Genomic DNA, 19640 nt, shown 5'->3' on the forward strand with positions numbered 1-19640 from the left:
AGGCTGTGGGTGGGGTCAGCCCAAGGCATGGCCTGGATCGGGCCTCATGTGACCGGGGTGTGACCAGGGTCAGGGTGTGGCCAGGGACAGAAAGCTCAGCTGTGATCAGGATTAGGGATCAACTCAGACCAGGGATCAGGTTGGGAAGTTGAGGGCCAGGTCTCCTTGGGGACAGGGAGGGGGCTGGGTGGGGACTGGGCACTCACCTCCCTCTGCTTGGGCCACTGGTGGGACGTCTCCAGCAGGGCTTTCAGATGCGTCCTGACCATGGTGCTGTCCTCTGCGGCTTGGAGGATCATCCCATAGTAGGTGAACAGGAAGGCCTGGGGGAGTGTTGAGCATGTGTCCTGGGCCTGACCTGCCTCCCCCGCCCTCAAACCCCAGATGGCCTTCCCGCCCCTCTGTGCATCCCGGCCCAGCCTCCGCCCTCCCTGGGCTCTCTTCTGAGCCAGGCCTCCCCGCCCTGCTCTGGGGCCCTTCACGTCCTGCTGCCCAGCCCCCACCTCTGTTTCATTTGGGCCCACCCACTTCCTTCCAGGGCCTTGGGTCTTGCTGGATGAAGCCCCCAGGCCCGCGTGGTGGGCAGGAGGCAGGAGTGTGGCCCACCTTCTCTGGGGGCTGCTCATGGTGCATCTGGTCAGGCTTGGTGAGTGCCCACAGCAGCTCCTTGGACCACACATCTGCATTCAGGAACTGGACCGACTTGACAGCCATCTGTTGGCAGACGGGGTTGGGGGTGGGGACAGGCATGGAGCCTCGACCGGCCCTGGCCCACCCCTCTCTGATCTGTGAATTGAGTCCTGACTCCATCATCTTCCTGCCCCTGTTTCTCTTCTCACCATCTTTTCCTTGATGGATGGGAAGCACACTCCTTAAGATTCCCTTCCTGGAGGTGTTCAAGGTAAGGTTGGAAAACCATGAGCTTGGGAGGCTGTGGAGTCAGCTCCTCAACATGTGCCCAGACCTCCCAGGGGTCTTGGACATAATAGATGCTCAGTGAGAGCCACTGAGGGCGGCCCCTCGAGACCCCCCCGCTCCCCAGAGTGTGGACACCCGGAGGGCAGGGCTTTGTCTCTTTCATACTTGACTGTATCCCCTGCCCCTGAGCAGTGCTTGGTGCAGTAGATGCTCCACTAATCTTTCTTTGAATAAATGAATCAATGAATGAGAAAATGAATGAATGAAATGGCCCTTCAAAATGTAAGGTCCTAAAAGTTCTGATTGAAACATTGCATGATTTTATGACTATGATTTATTTATTTCCAATTTTCCATGATTCAGTAATTCCAGGATTGCTGATGCCAATATTCTTTTGGGGTGTGCATTCCCCTCCCTTAAATATGAACACAAATTCAAAAATCTTAAAAGATTGAGAAATGTGAAGATAAACCTTTAAAGAAGTTAGTTTGGCAAAAACACCATAAATTAACTTGAAAGTCATAGCAGTTTTGTTTTGATATTTTTGCTGTCACCTGTTACCAAAGGATAATATCAATCAATAAATAGATTTTTATAGATTAATTCAAAAAAGACAAATGATCCATTTTTAAATGGTTAGAGGACATGGGCATGATAAAGATACATAAATAAAGCAGCTAAGGATTCAAAACTCAGCCTTGCTAATAATGGAAATTAGGGTAAGGTATTATTATTATGACAAAGATTGGCAAAGGTCGAATACAAAGTGTCAGTAAAGAAATGTGGGGCAATATGTCCTTTGGTGGGGCATGGGGGTTGGGCCTGCAAAATTTTTGGAAGGCTTTTGGCAAGATCAGTTAAAATTTAAACCGTGCATACATTTTTCCGAGCAATTGCATTTCCAGGAGTTTATCCTAGAGACGAATTGAAACGTGCCCCTCTTTGAGCCCAGGGAGTCCGCGGCGGCCATGTTGGACGTAGGACGAGTAGTGCGCCCCCCGCAGGCGGAGCCGTTTGCGTGCTCTCTGCCTTGGCTCTCCTGGTCCTGAAATGGCAGTTACTTCTCGCTTTCAGCAGAAACCGGAGGGTCCTGTGTGACCCCAGCCGGCCCCCTGAGGGGCCCATCTGGGGTGTGGCAGGGCTTGGGTGTGGCACTCAGCCCTCCTGGGCTCTCTTGCCACAGGACGGGCTCTCCGGGCACCAGGGCCTCCTGCACCTTTATTCTCTTTTGTTCACTGCTGTTTGTAGCAAAGCCTACTTCCTTCTCTGGAATTCAGATTCAGAAACTCAGAAAATGAAACATTTTTTCATAATTTTGCAGCCTTGTATTTGGTGACAAAAGCTGACCCAAACTAATGCGACTCATGGGATTTATTCATCTGACTGCATGTAACAGAGGTGGTAATATATTTGATTGTGTATCTGCCCCAGGCCCTGCTAAGGGTGTTTATGAAATATATAGTTTGGATATCATATTATTTTTCAAAGATTTGAAATATTCTGAAATTTGAAACACATCTGTCTCCAAGTTTTTATTTTAATTTTTAAAATATTTTAAAAATTGAGGAATACTTAACCTACAGGGAAATGCACAATCCATTAGTTCAATTAATTTTGACAAGTGTAGAAACCCATGTAATTCAAACGCCATCAAGACATAGAACATCTTCCATCACTCCCTGGAAAGCTCTTTCTTGTTCCTTCCTAGTTAATCTCCACCCCTACAAAACTGCTTTGATTTCTTTCACCACAGATTAGTTTGCCTTTTCAAGAATTTCAAATCAATGGAATGATACAGTATGTTCTAGTTTGTGTCTGGTATTTTAAAACTCAGCATAATTTTGAGATTCATCTGGGTCATTGCATGTATCAACAGTTCATTCCTTTTTTCCTGCCCTAATTTTTATCATTTCATCTGCTTGGTTCAGGTTTAATTTGCTCTTCTTTCTTTACTTTTGTAAGGTTGATGCTTAGGTCATTGATTTCAGATCTTTTCTAATACGTGCATTCAATGCTATACATTTTGCTCTAAGCACTGCTTCAGCTGCATCCCACAATTTTTGATAAGTTGTCATTTCGTTTTCATTTGTTTCAAATTATTTTAGAATATCTTTTGAGACCTTTTCGAGTCATGAGCGATATAGAAAGTATGTTGTTTAATTTCCAAATATTTGGGGATTTTCCTGCTATCTTTGTTACTGATTTCTAGTTTAATTCTTTTGTGGTTTGCAAAAACACCTTGTTTAATTTCTATTTTTTTAAATTCGATAGGGAGTATTTTATGGCTAGGATGTGATCTCTCTTGGTGAATGTCCTATGCAACCTGCTGTTGCTGGATGGAGTATTTTATACTCGACAGTTAGATCAAGTGGACTCTAATACTGTTCAGGTCATCTGTATCCTTACTGATTTTCTGGCTGCTGGATCTATCATTTACCGAAAGAGGGATATTGAAGGCTTCAAGCATAATAGTGGACTCATCTCTTTCTCCTTTTAATTATGTCAGTTTGTGCCTCCTGTTTTGACACTTTCTTGTTTGTTATATACGTGTTTAGGATTATGTCTACCTTGAGAATTGGTTACTTTATTATTATGTAATGTCCCTCTTTGTCCCTGATATTCTGCCTAGTTCTGGAAGTTTGCTTTGTCTGAGACTATGTAGGTACTCCAGCTTTCAGTTGATGAGTGGTAGCATGCTATATCTTTATCCATCTCTTTACTTTCAACCTGTCTGAGTCTTTATATTTAAAGTGGGTTTCTTCTAGACAACATAAAGTGGAGTCTTGCTTTTCTGTCCATTTTGATAATCTCTGTCTTTTAGTTGATGTGATTAGACCATTCACATTTAAAGTGATGATTGATATAGGTAGATTATCTGCCATCTCTGTAATTGTGTTATATTCATTGCATTTGTTCTTTGTTTCTTTCCTCTCTTCCTATTTTTCTACGTTTCCTGGTTTTAACTGAGCATTTTATATGATTCTATTTTATCTCCTCTCGTGTATAATTTATATTTCTATAATTTATGCCATAGACTTTACAGTGTACATTTTGAATAACAGTGTACATTTTGAATAACCCTAACCCTAACCCTAATGCTCCAGACTTGATGGTGGTTCACCTGTCCCTCTGCTGTAACCACCCAGTGCATTGTCACTGTCATTACTTTAAACAGACATCTGTTGTTTAGATCAGTTGTGAAAGAAAATTAAAAGCTTTTACTTTCAATTATTCATTCTCTGATGCCCTCTATTCTAGTTTGCTAATGCTGCCAGAATGCAAAACACAAGAAATGGATCAGCTTTTATAAAGTGGGTTTATATGGTTACAAAGTTAGACTCTTAAGGCCATAAAGTGTCCAAGGTAACTCATCAACAATTGGATACCTTCACTGGAGGATGGCCAATGGTGTCCGGAAAACCTCTGTTAGCTGGGAAGGCACATGGCTGGCGTCTGCTCCAAGTTCTGGTTTCAAAATGGCTTTCTCCCAGGACGTTCCTCTCTAGGCTGCAGTTCCTTAAAAATATCACTCTTAATTGCTCTTGGGGCATTTTTCCTCTCTTAACTTCTTTGGAGCAAAAGTCTTCTTTCAATGGCCATCTTCAAACTGTCTCTCATCTGCAGTTCTTCTCTCAGCTCCTGTGCATTCTTCAAAGGGTCCCTCTTGGCTGTAGCAAGCTCGCTCCTTTTGTCTGAGCTTATATAGTGCTCCAGTAAACTAATCAAGGCCCATGCTGAATGGGCAGGGCCACACCTCCATGGAAACTATCCAGTGAAAGGTCTTGCTCATAGTTGAGTGTTCACATCTCCATGGAAACATCCGAAGTCTCCAACCCAATCAACACCAATACGTTTCCTGCCCATAGAAGACTGCACCAAAGATGATGGCGTTTTGGGGGACATAATACATCTGAACCAGCACACCCTCCCTTTATGAAGAGCCAAGCTTCTGACCTACATCATTTTTCTTCTGCCTGGAGAACTCTTTTAACATTTCTGGCAGGGCAGGTCTGACGGTAATTTTTGTCTGAGAAAGTCTTTTTCCTTAACTTTTGAAGGATAATTGCTCTGGATGTAGAGTTCTAGGTTGGTGAGTTTTTTTCTTTCAGTACTTGGATTTCACTTCACTCTCTTCTTGCTTGCATGGTTTCTGATGAGAGGTCCACTATAATTCTTTTCTTTGTTCCTCTACAGGTAATGTGTTTTGTTTTGTTTTTTCCTCTTGCTTCCTTCAGGATTTTCTCTTTATCTTGGTTTTCTGCAGTTTGAATATGCCTATGTGTATTCTTTTGGTATTTTTCCTGCTTTGTTTTCCCTGCACTTCGAGGATCTGTGGTTTAGTGTCTTTCATTGTTTCGGAATGTTCTCAGCCATTGCTACTTCAGTTATTTCTTCTGCCCCATTCTTGTTTTCTCTTGTTAGTCCCATTATGCGTGTGTTATACTTTTGTAATCATTCCACAGTTCTTAGATGTTCTGTTCTGTTTTTTTCCATTATTTTTTTGTTTGGGAAGTTTCTGTTGACCCACTTTCAAGCTTACTGATTCTTTCTTCAGCTGTGTCCAGTCTGCTGATGAGCCCATCCAAGGATTCCTGCCACGGTGTTTTTGATTTCCAGCATTTCTCTTTGATTCTTCCTGAGAGTTTCCATCTCTCTGCTTACCTTGCCTATCTGTTCTTGCACATGACCTATTTTTTTTTTCCATTGGTGCCCTCAACATATGAATGATAGTTACTTCAAATTCTGTCTGATAATTCCAACACCGGTGTTATATCTGAGTCTGGTCCTGATGACTGCTTTGGCTCTTCAGAGTCTATTTTTCTTGTCTTTTGGCCTGCCTTGTAACTTCCTGCTGAAAGCCTGGCATGTATCAGATATTAGGATATGGGTAAATGAGTGAATAGGCCTCTAATGTGAGGATTTATATAAATTTGGCTAGGACTTGGGCTTTTTAATGTTTGCTATAGCCATATGTACCGGAAGCTTCAAATTTTAACACCCTTGCTTTTGCCTCCTCTTTTAGCTTTGGGGCTTTCTGTGTTTCTCTAAGGAGGGAGTCTGTGTCTTTTAGCTGCAATTCAATTTTTACATGGAGTCTTATCTGGTGGGTAGGTTTTGGGTGAGGGGAAGCATCTTAAATCTTCTGATTAAGTTTTGGTTCCCTGCTCACTATGTTTTTTTTCCTTCCTCAGGTGGGACAGAAAGGCTGGAGAGAGCTGGAGTGGGGAGAGCTCCCTTCTTGTGGCTGGGATAAGGTTGCTAAATTTCACTCTCATAAAGTTGTTTCCTTTGGAGAAGAAGGTCTTTGTTTTGGAGAAGGCTCTGGCATTTTCCACAGTTATTACCCTTCCCCTACCCCTGCCAGGGCCCAGTCTTCATCATGAGAACCTGCTGGGATTCCCAGAGGAACAGACCATGAAAGTGTGAGTCCTCCCAAGACTTCAGACCCCCTGGTGTTTTTCACACTCAGAGTCCAGCAGGTCATCAAAATTCACACTCACGTGTTCCTACCAGCTTATGGCTCTGGTGGCTCTGCTCCAGGGAAGTTTATCTTCATCGCTGCATCTCTCTGAATGTGCCTGGGTCCAAGAAAAGTTGTTGATTTTCAATTTGTCCAGCTTGTTCTCGTTGTAAGGATGGGCCTGATGACTTCCAAAGCTCCTTACATGTCAGAACCAAAACCCTTTTATCAGTTCACTCATTTGTATTGCCTAATAGTATCCATTTGTTGGATATTCTATGATTTGTTTATCTTTTATTCCACCGATGGACATTTGGGCTGTATAGGGGTTTCCTGTTACTGCCATAATGAATTGCCACGAATTTAGAGGATTAAAACAATACAAAGTTGTTGTATTTCTGGAGGTCAGAGGTCCAAAGTGGGTGTCATGGGGCTGAAAGCAGGTGCCGGCAGGGCTGTGTTCCTTCTGGAAGCTCCAGGGGAGACCCCATTTCCTTGTCTTTTTTTGGCTTCTAGAGGCTCCCTCATTCCGTGGCTCGTGGCTCTATTATTCCTTCTTCAAAGCTAGGCATGGTGGGTCGAGTCCTTCCCACATCAAATCACTCTGACTCTCTCTTTCAATTCCTCCTTCCACTTTTAAGGAGCCCTGTGATGACTTTAGGCCCATCCAGGTAATCCAGGGTAATCTCCGTACCTTAAAGCCACCTGAGTGGCAGCCTTCAGTACATCTGAAACTTCCTCCGCCCATGCCGTGTCACCTGACAGAACCACAGGGCGCTCCAGGGAGTGGGACGCAGGCATCTCTGGGGGACCATTACTCTGCTACCATGGTTGTGTCCAGCTTGAGCCTGTGAATAAGGCTGCTGCAGGCATTCTGCTCTAAGGATTTTTATGTTTGTATGTTTTCATGTCTCTTGGGTAAATACCTAAAATTGGAAATGCTGAGTCATGTTCAGCTTTATCAGAAGACACTGGTTTCCCCAGTTTCCATCTGGCCGTCCCACCAGCAGTGTTTTGAGAATTCCAGTGGCTCCACGCCCTTGCTGACACTGGGTGTCGTCATTCTTTTTAATCAGAGCTCTTCCAGTGGGTGTGCAATGGGGGCACCTTGTGGATTTTATCTTTCCCCAAGGACGAAAGAGGTTAGTCATTTTTTCATTTGCTTATTGGCACTACTTGCATTCCTTTGTGAGATGCCTTTTTAAGTCTTTTGATCACTTCAGTTAGACTGCTTGTCTTTTGATTACCTAGTTGTCAAAGTTCTTTATTTTGGATACAATCCCTTTGCAGACACATGTGTTGTATTTTCTCCATGCCTATGGTTTGCCTTTTCATTTTCTTAATAGCATCATTTGATTAGCAGAAGTTTTTAATTTTGATGAAATCCTATTTATCAATTTTTTTCCTTTTTAAGATCCATGTGTTCTGGATCCCCAGACATATATATGTACCAAAGGTTGGTAAGATTTTCTTCTGTGTTTTCTTCTAGACACTTTTTAGTTTTAGCTATTATGTCTATGTCTCAATTCCATCTCAATTTTAGTGAATGGTTTAAAGTAGGCATTAAAGTTCTTTTTTTTTTTTTCTTTCTTATCTATATGTTTTCATTCTGGAATCATTTGTTTAAAAGAATCCTTTCCCCATTGGATTGCTTTGGCACCTTTGTAAAAAGAAATCAATTGATCACGTAAGTGTGGTTTTATATTAGAGTTCCTGTTCTGTTCCATAGAGCTATTTGTTTAACCCTATGTCATACCTCACTGTCTTGTTTACTCTAGTTTAAAAATGTCTTGAAATCAGGTAGTGTAATTCTTCCAACTTTGTTCTTTTTAAGATTGTTTTCGATATTCTAGGTCCTTTGAAATTTATATGTATGTTTTTAATTTATAAATTATATTTAGTTTTACAATAAAAGCTTGCTGGATTTTGATTGGGATTGCCTTGAATCTTTAGATCAGTTTTAGGAGAATCAACATCTTATAACATTGAGTATTCTTATCCATGAACATTACATATCTCTTCATTTATTTTGATTTTCTTTAATTTCTTACTGTAGTGTTTTGTAGAGATCTTATACATATTTTGTTAAATTTATCTTTGAGCCTTTTATATTTCTAATGCTGTTATTTAAAAAAAATCCCTTTTCCCTTTGCTTGTTGCTAGTATATAGAATTTCAATTATTTTGTGTTTTGATCTGTTATCCTGAGATCTTGCTAAATTCAAGTGTTAGTAATGTTTTTTTTTTTAAAGATTCTGTATGATTTTCTATGTTTGCAGTCATGTTGTCTGCAAAGAAAGATAGTTTTACTTTTTCCTTTGCAATCTGTTTATTTTTTATTTCTTTTTCTTACCTTATTGCACTGGCTAGGAACTGTAGTGCGGCGTTGGCTAGTAGCAGTTAGAGTGCTCATTGTTGACTTGTTCCTTGTCCTAGCAGGAAAATGTTCAGTCTTTCATCAGGTTTCTTAGTTGTAGGTTTTCCATAGATGTCCTTTATCAGGTTGAGGCAGTTTCCTTCTGCTTCGAGTTTGTTGAGCTTTTATCATGAATAGGTATTGGATTTTGTCAAATGCTTTTTCTGTGAAATGATCACAGTCTTTCTGCTTTTTTCTGTTAATGTGTTGAATTACATTTATTACTTTTCAAATGTTAATCCGACCTTGTATCTCTGGGATAAACCTGCTCAGTCATGGTGTATCATCCTTTTTGTATATTGCTTGATTCAATTTGCTAATATTGTTAAAGATTTTTGAGACTGTGCACATGAAGGGTATTGGGGTATTGTTCTATAGTTTCTTTTTGTGTAATGTCTTTGGTTTTGGTATCAGGGTTATGCTGGCCTCATAAAATGATTTGGGAAATATTCCTTCCTTCTCTATTTTCTGAAAGACTTTGTGTGATACTGGTATTATTTCTTCCTTAACTATTTGATAGAATTCACCAATGAAATATCTGATCCTGGAGTTTTCTTTTTGGAAAGTTTTTGAATTATGCTTCTAATTTCTTTAGTAGCTCTATAATGGACTACCCAGATTTTCTGTTTCTTTTTGTGCCAGTTTGGTAATTTATGTTTTCAGGGAATTTGTCCATACAATTTAAATTGTCTAATTTATTTGATCATCTTTCATTATTATCTTTTAATGTCAGAAGGATTTATAGTGATGTTCTTTCTTCATTTCTGATATTGGTATTTTGCATTTTTTTTCTGATCAGATCGCTCAGGGTTTATCAATTTTATTGCTGTTTTTCAATGAACCTATTTCTTATTTTATTCATTCTAGTTTTTATTATTTCCTTACTTCTCACTTTGGGTTTAATTTGCTCTTCATTTGCACTTCATTTGGAAGTGTAGGTCATTGACTGTACCTCTTTCTCCTTTTCTAATATAGGCATTTAAAATATAAATATCTTCTGAGCACTGCTTGTAGGTACATCCACAGATTTTCATTTGTTGTGTTTTTATTATCATTCTCTTCAAAACATTTCCTAATTTCCCTGTGATTTCTTCTTTGACCTGTGGGATGTTTAGAAGTGTGTTGTTTAATTTCCAAATATTTGGAGATTTTCCAGAAATATTTTTAATATTGGTTTTTAATTTATATTTTGGCCAGAGCAGGTACTCTATTTGATTTCAGTCCTTTTAAATTTATCGAAACTTGATATACGGTTCAGCATATGGTCTAGAGCAATGTCGATTAGACCACTTTGGTCGACTGTGTTATTCGAGTCTCCTATACTCGTACTGATTTTCTGTCTCATTGTTCCATTAATTACCTGCTGCTGCTGCTTCTATTTCTTCTAGATACCCTTTAATTACTACTATTACTAGGACCGACCAGAGCAATAACTAACATTTAATGAGGATGCCCTGTGCCAAGCGCTTTCTATGTATTTTTTCCTGTAATCCTCACAACCACCGTTGAGCCAGGTACTTCCATCCCCACTTGACAGTAAAGGGGGTCACCTCTGGTCACACGGCTGTGATTGGTCGCACCTGGACTTGAGCCCAGCTCTGCGGGTCCCGTGCCCTCCTCCAGGCCCTGCAAGCCCCTGCACCGCTCCCTGCCTGCAGCATCCCCTGTCCACTCCAACCTGCTTCCTCCTCTCCCTGGTCTCTGCGCTGGCCTCTGCATCCTCTCTGTCTCCTCAGTCCTGGGCCGAGCCCCCAGGATTGGGTGGGAAGGGTCTCATCTGTGATGGACGCCTGCTCTGCGCCAGGGGTCCAACCCCGCTCCACCCATGGCCAGCCCCGGACCTGGGTCACAGCACCTCCTCTCCCCCTCCCCGGGCCTCTCCCCGCTTCTCTCCCTTCCTCCCTCCTGATCTTGTGCCCTCTCTCATTCCCTGCAGCCCCCTCTCCTTCCCTTGTTCCCTCCCTCCTTCCCTTCCTCCCTCGCTCCCTCCCTCCCTCGTTTCCTCATTCCCTCCCTCCATCCGCTGGCCCGTCCTCACAGGGCTGCAGCACGCCCCACCCCTGCAACCTGCAGTCCTCCGCCCACCCCTCTTGCCTCCCAAAGGCCCTGGTGGCGGCTCCCTCCGTACCTGGGCCAACTGCTCCTCCCAGCAGGCCTTCTCTCCCTGGTTGAAGAGCTCCTCTGTGGGCAGAGAGGGGGTCACAGGCCAGGCAGAGGCCCAGAGCCAGCAGCCGGCAACCTGCCTCCCCCCTACCATGGCTCCATGGGAAGTGAGCCCCGAGGAACGTGGAATACGAGCTGAGCTTTCAGACAGTTGCCACTTGGGCTGGGGTTCAGGGAGCTTGTTTTCTGGCCCAGCTGCCCGTGCTGTGTGACCTCAGCCAGGCCGGGCTCTCTCTCTGAGCCTCAGTGTTGGATGAAGGGGCTGATGATTGGTGACCTGAGACTCCTCCAAGTGTGGCCCTTCAGGATGTGCTGGGGTCCCCTCGGGTGGGAAAGTGACACTTGGGGGGAGGGCTGTGGGACTCAAAAGCTTTTTAGGAGTTCTGGAAATCCCATTTCAGAGAGGGGCTGCTTCTAGGATGACCCTGGGGTCACCCCAGGCACAGAGGGGTCTCCACCCAGCCGGCCAATCCAGGGTGGGGGTGCAGGGCCAAGGCAGGCTGGGCCCTGCCTCATCCTGCTCCTTCCAGTCCACACCCCCAAGCAGGGCCCTTGGGGCCTCCCCAGGTTGGCTGGAGCCAACCCACACATCACCTGCCACAACCATTTCCTCCCACTGCCCCAAACCCCTTGCCATGGCTGCACCCAACTCTTCCCCAAGGCTGAGCTGCCCTTTCAAACTCCAACTCATCCCTAGAGAACCTGGCTTAGACTTGGTTGCCTCTTCCAGGAAGCTCTCCTAGCTGCCCAGCTGCCCTTGTCAACATTCCAGGACCTCCCCAGCTGGGCAGCAGTGAGCTCGGCAAATGCTTGTGAATGAATGAATGAATGAGTAAATGCATGAAAGTTGGTGCCTGCCCCATCACTAGCCTTAAGAGACAATTTCTTAAGACTGCATCTCCCGACACCTGGCAGCGAGCCTGGGAAGTGCTCAACCAGTATTTGCTGCAGTGTCGTGTTAAACTGAGCCCTGCTCTGGCTTGACCTTTTCTCTGCCTTTGATCCTGGGTGCCCAGGGCAGTGGCTCCAGGGCAGGACCGTGACCTGGGCGACCTGGGCCTGTTCTTCTGCCCTCTGAGCTTGGCCTTCTCACCTGCCCATGGAGAGTCCACCCACCCACCTGTGGGGTCAAGGAGAGGGCCACCACGGAAGGCCAGCACCCTGCCAGCACACGGAGGTGCCGAGTTGGTGTGGCAGCCCCCAGCGTCTCGCTCCTATCCTGGGTCACCTCCTGGAAGCCCCTGGGTCAGGCCTGGTTCTGCCTGGGCCCAGTCCTTGAAAGGCTGATAGCAGCAGCCGGCGACGGTCAGTGCAGTGTGGGAGCGTGGGGCTGGGTGGGACCCTTTCCCAGGGAGGTCCAGTGAGCGGCCTAGGCCAGCCCAGGGGTGGGGGCCCATGGGGGTGCTGGGGCAGCAGCTTGTTTCCCCAGACAGTGGCTCTGCGGCCCTGCGGAGCGGCTGAGCGTGGCCATCTCCCAATCTCACTGCTTGGCCAGCCCCTCCTCAGGCCCTGACTGCGGGGTCGGCCCCAGCACGGGGTTGGGGGGACATACCCTTGGAGGACAGGGCGCTCATCACGTAGAGGAGGCTGCGGTGCGGGAAGACACCTGTCAGGACCTCAGTCTCCAGGTGCTGGGCCACCGCCCGCCACGAGTGCTTACAGATGGCCACCAGCACGTTGCTGGCCGCGTCCTGGTACACGTCCTCCAGCTCCTGGGGTGGGGGACAGAGACGGGGGTGGGGGGCAGGAGGCAAAGAGGAGGAGCTTCAGCTCTTCTGCGGCCTTGACACACTGGGGTGTCCCTTGGGGCAGGGCTGCCGTTACCCACCCATCATCCTGATGGAAAACTGAGGCCAGGGGAGGTCGAGGGAGGCTGGGGGAGGCCTGGGGAGGCCCACACGGATCCTCTCAGGGTTTAGGAAGTGCCTTCTGCTCCTTCCTGCTTCCCAGCCTTTGCCCGCTGTGCCCCCGCCTGGGGCACCTTCCCGGCTCACCCTGCCGATCCAGTCTAGTCCGTCCCTAAAGCTCAGCCCGGGCGGAGGCTCCGGAGACGCACGGACACCTCTGGCCGTGTCTCCCTCCCCTGGCGCGGCAGCCCTTGGTTCTCTAGCACGGTGTTTTGGAGCCGTGTTCTCTGGCCCGACGGTCCGCGGGTCAGGGGCTCCAGGTGGGGCCCAGCCGGCTGGTTCCCTGCCCTCCCCAGCGCTGGCCAGGCCCGGGGCAGGTGCCGCCCCCGCCGGCTGTTGAGCAGGGAGGGAACTGCTGTGGGGCTGGTCCCTGTGGCCGGGCCCCTCTCCTCGGGGCTTCTGTGACTCTAGCTCTGGATTGTTTATCATTTACTGAAAATGCGGGCGTGAGGGCTTTTGGCTAAGGTGACCAATTGATCCGATTTAGAGCTTAAAAAAAAAAAAAACCCTCAACTGAAACCACATGTAGGATATGTCTAGGGACGAGCACAGCTGCGTGCTGCAGGCGGAAAGCAGCCGGGCGAGGGTGTGAAGGCCGAGCCTCAGCCCCAGCTGCGGGCACTGCTCTTCCCGGTCCTGGAGGGCTTGGCGGGAGGGCCACGAAAAGGGGAGAAGTGGTCTGAGAAGCGGTCAGGGCCCTAGATCCCCGCCTCACCCCCCACTCTGCACACCTGGAGGGCCTGCCCCGCCCCCACCCCTCGGGCAGCCGGGCAGAGGGTGTGTGGGGGAGGCACTGAGGGTGGCACCTGTAAGCACAGGAGCAGCCAGACCCTGGGCCCACCACCAGAAACCCAGGAGAGCCCACAGAAGGCATCTTGGAGGAAAGAGATGCCAGGCCCAGATGAAAACTTTTTAAGGAAACTCTATCTTTAATATCCTCAGAGAGAGGACTCCGCATCCAGGAATGCTCACAGGATGCTGGAAAATGGAGACATTCTGAGAACAAAATAAAGATCTCTGAAAAGTTAAAAAGACAATGGCACAAATGGAAAACGTAACAGAGGGGTTGGAAGATAAAGTTGATGAATCTCTCAAAAAGCAAGACAAAAAGGGATACAGAGATGGAAAAGGAGATAATATTAGGGACTATCAAGAAACCCCACGGTGAGGTGGTAGGAATTTCTGAAGCTTACAACAGAGAAAGAGGGGAGTAAGCCATAGATGAATTGATGTAAGCAACTTTTCCAGAACCCAAGGACACAAGTGTCAGATTGAAAGGTTACCCTGAACCTCGAGAACATTCAGGCACAGAGGAGCAAGCTTCCCAGCAAGAAAAGACATCACAAACGAGGGACCAGGCTGCAGAAGGCTTTGCAGTCTCAATGGCCACAGAAGGGCAAGAAGGCAGGGGCATGGAGAGCTCCAGCTCGCAGTCGGGGTGAAGGAGTTTAAAGATATTTCCGGAAATGCCGGGTCTCCAAAACTTGCTTCCCATGTACCTTTCTCAAGGAGCTGCTAGGGGATGTGTGTCTCCAACTGGAAAGAATAAATGAGGGAAGAGGAAGACTTGGGGTGTAGGGAGTGTGGCCTTGGACAAGGGAGGCTGCGGAGAGTCTCAGGGTGATGGTGCCGGAGGTCCCAGGATGACGCAGCCCTGAACTGGGTTCTTGACGCCTGGTGAGCTGGCCCAGATTCTTGGGCTTCGCTGGTCTTGCCCTTGGTGAGAAAGTGCATGTTCTCCCCTCCGTGCCCTCAACCAGCTCCAAGTGTCTGCTCTGCCCTGCCCTGGAGGAGCTGGAGGTGGGCTGCGGTGTGCTTAGAAACAGGCTGAGCACAGGCCCGTGGTCCTGCTCTCAGCAGTCCCAGAAGGGGATCTGGTCAACCCGCGGGGAGACGGAAGCCAGACCGTGACCCAGAGGCTCTGTTCAGCTCTGCTTGTCTCTCAGCCCACATCTCCTGGGTCCCCAGTGTCCCCCTAGCTCTTTTTATTATTATGTTAACTATACACCCATGGTCATGCACTTTCTTCTATATGCCTGATATCTGTTACTATGGCAAGTTGAAAGGAATTTTAAAAAGAAGGTAGATAAGGATCTTGTGCTTCATTTTTCTCTGTCAGTCACACCTATCATGGACTTCCTTGGGAGGAGCACGGGAGCCTGTCACAACTGCTGTTTACCGTCTGGGCCAGTCCCTAACCTCTCTAAGCCTCAGTTTCCTATCTGTGACATGGGGGTTATAAGCACGTGTGTGGAGGGTGACATTATGTCTGTTCACTGGCCCGTTGTGGGTCCTGCTCACTGGGACTAATCGTGGTGTTTGCTGAGCAGCCGCCGGGGGTGGCTGGCCTGGGGCAGCTCCGTGGCAGCTGGGGAGGCTGGTGGTTCAGGTCCAAACCTGTAAGACTCTGGCAGGCAGGACCCAGCAGGCAGGGGGCTGGGGCCAGAGTTACAGCCTGCGGAATGGGCTCTACCTGCAGAAGGCCTTCTGGAGGCTGGGGTGCAGGAAGGAGTGATGGAATGGTGGGGGAAGGCGGTGGAGATGGGGGAGCCCGGAGGGTACCTCAGGGAAGGGTCCTTGGCAGGTGCAGGCAGTAGTCTAAGGCTTGGGCCTTATAGGAACTCTGTGGCCTTAGGCAACGACCCCTCTGACCTATGCCCTCCTCAAGTGTTAAATGGAAGTGCATGCGATTGTCTCTCTACAGGGGGCTGGTTTTAAGAAAATGAGGAAATGGACAGAAATCTCCAGGTGGAGCACAGGGCTCAGCACCCAGCATTGTTTGGATCCCTGGGGAAGCATTCCCAGGGGCCCCTGGGGAGCTGGCCACTTGCATGGGGGAGGGGAGGCCCACCGTAGTCTTGATCATGTTCTCCAGGGCCAGCTGCATGAAGGCTTTCTCCCAGACCCTCTTCCAGGAAGTCACTGGCTCCAATGGCACTCTCCAAGACCTGGAGCAACCGGAACTTGTGCCGGGTGGAGATCTGAGGGTGGCAGAGTGGACAGAGGCTCAGGGGCACTAGTGGGAGCATGAGTGGGGGTGTGTGTGAGGAGTCCTGAGGGGCAGAATTCAGCCATTCACTCAACCATGAAGTGAACTCCTCCCACCTGCAGGCCCTGAACCAGCTGTTGTGGAGACGCAGAGGAGTCAAAGTTTGCTTCTATTACCAGGGAACTACTATGGGATTTCAAATCATTCTATCTTCAAAGTTTAGTTCATTCATTACATTCATTCATACCCAGATTGTCTTCCATATATCTGTCCATCCAGTCACCCACCCAGCCACCCACCTATCCGTTCACCTATTAAACAATCACCCACCCACCTGTGCATCCACTTATCCATCCATCCATCCATCCATCCATCCATCCATCCATCCACCCATCCACTCATCCACCCACCGATCTACCCACCTCTCTCATGGGTCCACCTATTCATCTGTCCATCTATCCACCCACCCATCTAGTCACCACCGTCCATCCATCCATCTCTGCCACTTAATGGCTCTGTGACTTTGGGCAAATCACTTCCCTTCTCTAAGCCTCAGTTTCCTCATCTGTGGGGAATCATAATATCTATTTCATGAGACTGTTCTGTGGACGATCAACCCATGTTGGTACACTTCCCTCCAACTCCCCTCATCTCATTTGACATATGAGGAAGTCAAGACGTACCCCAAATCATGCAGCTGCTATATGGAGGGGCCAGGATCTGAGTCTGCTCTGGGGTCCCCAAACCTAACTCTAGTGGCCTGGGCAGCCCCTACCTCTGGGTTGTCTACAAAGTAGTCATGGATGGTTTCCAGCACCAGGTTAGGGGACCTGCTAGCCATGTTCTTGATCTTCTTGATGACGTACTTCAGGCGGAGGGGCTCTGGCCCATTCAGGTCCCGGAGCATCTTGAAGCAGATGGCTAAAGTTGGCAGAAAGGGTGTGAGGCCGGGCAGGCCTTGGGGCAGCTGCGTGTGGCAGCAGGGCTGGGTGGGCAGAGGCAAGGTAGGGTTGGGGATGGGAAGGCATTCTCTGAAGATGACCAGCGAACTAGACACACTGGGAAATCCTGGCCCTCCTGGCTGTTCAGCGTTCCTTCTGGGAAGGATTCATCTCTCCCCATTGCACCCAGTCATCCAACACTCAACTGATGCTCACTCTTTGTGGCTGAGGGCTGTTTGTGGGGGCTGAAAGGGGAGTCAGGACCCAGCTCTGCTCTGAAGGAGCCCTAGGGCAGGGGAGGCCACACTCAGTATTAGCAGATGTGGTTCTGTGGGGTAGATGTGTAAAAGGCCCTGGGCACACAGATAGGAGAGGGGCAAGAGACCCTAAGATGGAGAGTGGCCTAAGGAGAAACTGGCCTTAGAAGAGGTGGCAATTTAACTCAGCCTGGTGGGATAAGGGCAAGTCCTTGAAGGGAAAACATTTAAGGGAGGTGCCCAGGCTTAAGCTGAGGTTCTAGGGTATGAAAGAGTATGGGAGGAGAATGGAGTTTGAGAGGTGAAATGAGCATTTTGGGGGCTTTGGATGTTGCCCCAGGAGGCATCAAGAGGCCAAGGAGGAGGTGCAGGGGTTCTGCTGAAAGCCTCACTGTGACCTCACCCATTGTTCTCCATCTAGCTCTCATCCCCAGGTCTGCCTTGGTGGAATTTGACCCTATCTGGGGGCCACCACCCCTGGCCTGCCCGAGTCCCAAGCTGGTGATCACCCGCATTGTAGGCTTCCTCCATGAACATCTTGTGCTCCTTGGGCACCAGTGCAGCCTGGCTGCTCTGGGACTTGCGGAGAAGGATGGTGGTGGGGAGCACCTGCCTGTCCTTGTGGGAAGAGTCTTGAGCAACTTTCATGGATTCAGAGACATAGGAGAAGATTCTGAAATGGGAAAAGGGACCTGGGTGAGCACATCTGGGCACACTTGGGTGGGTTCATATGTGTGCACTTCTGGGCACACTTGGGCACACTCATGGGTGTGCACTTCTGGGCACACTCGGGTGCATACTTTGGTGCATCCATGGGTGTGTCTGGACACACTTGTGTGCACTGAGTATGTGGGCACACTTGCATGCATTCATGAATGTGTGTTTGGGCACACTCGCTTGCATTCACGGATGCAATTGCAGTAGACACCAAGCACAGTCTTGGTCCATCTCAGGTTTATCAGTTTCCCTACCTGTGCCCAGGCTGAACCATTCCATTCTGCCTCCATTTGTTTGGTGAATGCTTATTAAATGCCTACTGTGGGCCAGGCCCTTTGCAGGCCGTAGGGACTCTACAGTGAACAAAACACACAAAACTCCCTTCCCTTGTGGCTCTCACATCTGGTGGGTGGGGGAGACAACAGGGAGGAAAGCCATGTCTTCTGTCAGACAGGGACAGTGAGATAGACAAATACAAAGCAGGGAAGGGGAGGCTGGACAAACCATGGAGGTGGGGTCTGATTTTACAAAGCTTGGTCAGGAAGCCCTCACCGAAGAGGTGGCATTTGGGTAAAGATGTCCAGTAGGTGCCCAGTGTGTGTGCTTAATGAATGAATGAATGATGAATGAATGATGGTCTGGGAATAGTGCAGCTCCCCCCATCTGGACACAGCTTCCCTTTGCCTCACCCCTGCCTTTGCCCCCTCCCCCATGATGATGAAGATGGGGCCTGGGCTTCCACTCCCCGTATGAGATGTTGGAGTAGGGAGTTCTAGGATTCAGTTCGTCCTCTAGGGCAGCTAGTAAATAACCAGAAAAAGTCTCAAAAAACTGGGGGGGGGGGCCTCCAGAAGTCAGAAGCACAATGTACCCCATCCAGGGACGAGCGGAAGGAAGAGATGATACACTGTGGTGAAGAGCTTTGAGTAGATCTCTCCACACCACAGAAGCTGTTGCCCATTCCCCACTGGTGAATCAGGCTGCTTTGGGAGCCACCACATGGCTGGAAATAGAAAAATAAAAACCCTCTCTCCCAGGAATGGGGGAGGGAAGCGGGACTCATCCAGGCACTGATTGTGGCTTCTGATTAGCAAATTTGGACTGTTAGGTACCAGCTTGGATCACAGCTAAATTTACAACCCACCCAGGATAGAAAGCACCCAGCAGGTTCTGTTTCAATCCTGCTCCCACAGGGGAGGATGCAGGGCAGATTGAGGGACCCAGAGGCTTCTCAGGTGGTGGTGATCATTTTGATGAGGGACAGCTCTTCCCCAAGAAAAGAGGGGGACAGAACCAGGGACTGATTCTGGCTCATGATTAGCAACTTTGGGGTGTGGGACTTCAGCTCTGAAAACAGCTATGGATTTAATCAGCCTATGAGAGAAAGCAGCTGGCAGCCTCCATTTCAAATCTGCCCATGGCAGGGGAAGAAGCAGGGCTGACTGAGAGACATAGTAACTTCTTGGGACAAGTTTGCTGAGTAGAGGCTCTTCCCCAGGGAAAGGAGGAGGTAGGGCTAGGTACCGACTCTGGATTTTGATCAGTGAATTCAGAGTGGTAGATTTCAGCTCTTAGAAAACAGCTACAGTTTTAACCAGCCTAACCTCTTCCTCTGGAAAAGGGGGCAGGGGCAAGGCCCAGTGCAGTTTGTGGCTGTTGATTATAGACTTCAGATTGCAGGGTCTGGGATCTGAGCAACAGTTTCAACCTGCAAAAAGTGGCTTGCAGCCTTTGTCTCAACCACACACCTGGCAGTGGCAGAGTCAGCTGAGAATTAAAGGCACAGTACCACCTTACAACTGGGGAATTGTTGGCTGGAGAGTGTCATCAGCTTTGCAGGACAGGAAAGTACAGGTCCAGGAGACTTCATAG

At 48.2% G+C, this 19640-nt stretch overlaps 1 protein-coding gene across 1 annotated transcript in view; it reads right to left on the minus strand.

The window, feature by feature from the left end:
• LOC119508915 (maestro heat-like repeat family member 5) overlaps positions 1 to 17699 on the minus strand; it is a 101822-nt gene extending 84123 nt beyond the window's left edge. Inside the window, 8 exon segments of the mRNA XM_037802622.1 lie at positions 207 to 323; positions 607 to 714; positions 10923 to 10975; positions 12510 to 12669; positions 15716 to 15769; positions 15771 to 15845; positions 16629 to 16774; positions 17561 to 17699. Of these exon segments, the coding sequence (XP_037658550.1) occupies positions 207 to 323; positions 607 to 714; positions 10923 to 10975; positions 12510 to 12669; positions 15716 to 15769; positions 15771 to 15845; positions 16629 to 16774; positions 17561 to 17699 (852 nt within the window).
• Between the last annotated feature and the right edge of the window lie 1941 nt (positions 17700 to 19640).

This window comes from Choloepus didactylus, chromosome 14 (genome assembly GCF_015220235.1).
Source record: "Choloepus didactylus isolate mChoDid1 chromosome 14, mChoDid1.pri, whole genome shotgun sequence".
Taxonomy (NCBI): Eukaryota; Metazoa; Chordata; class Mammalia; order Pilosa; family Megalonychidae; genus Choloepus; species Choloepus didactylus.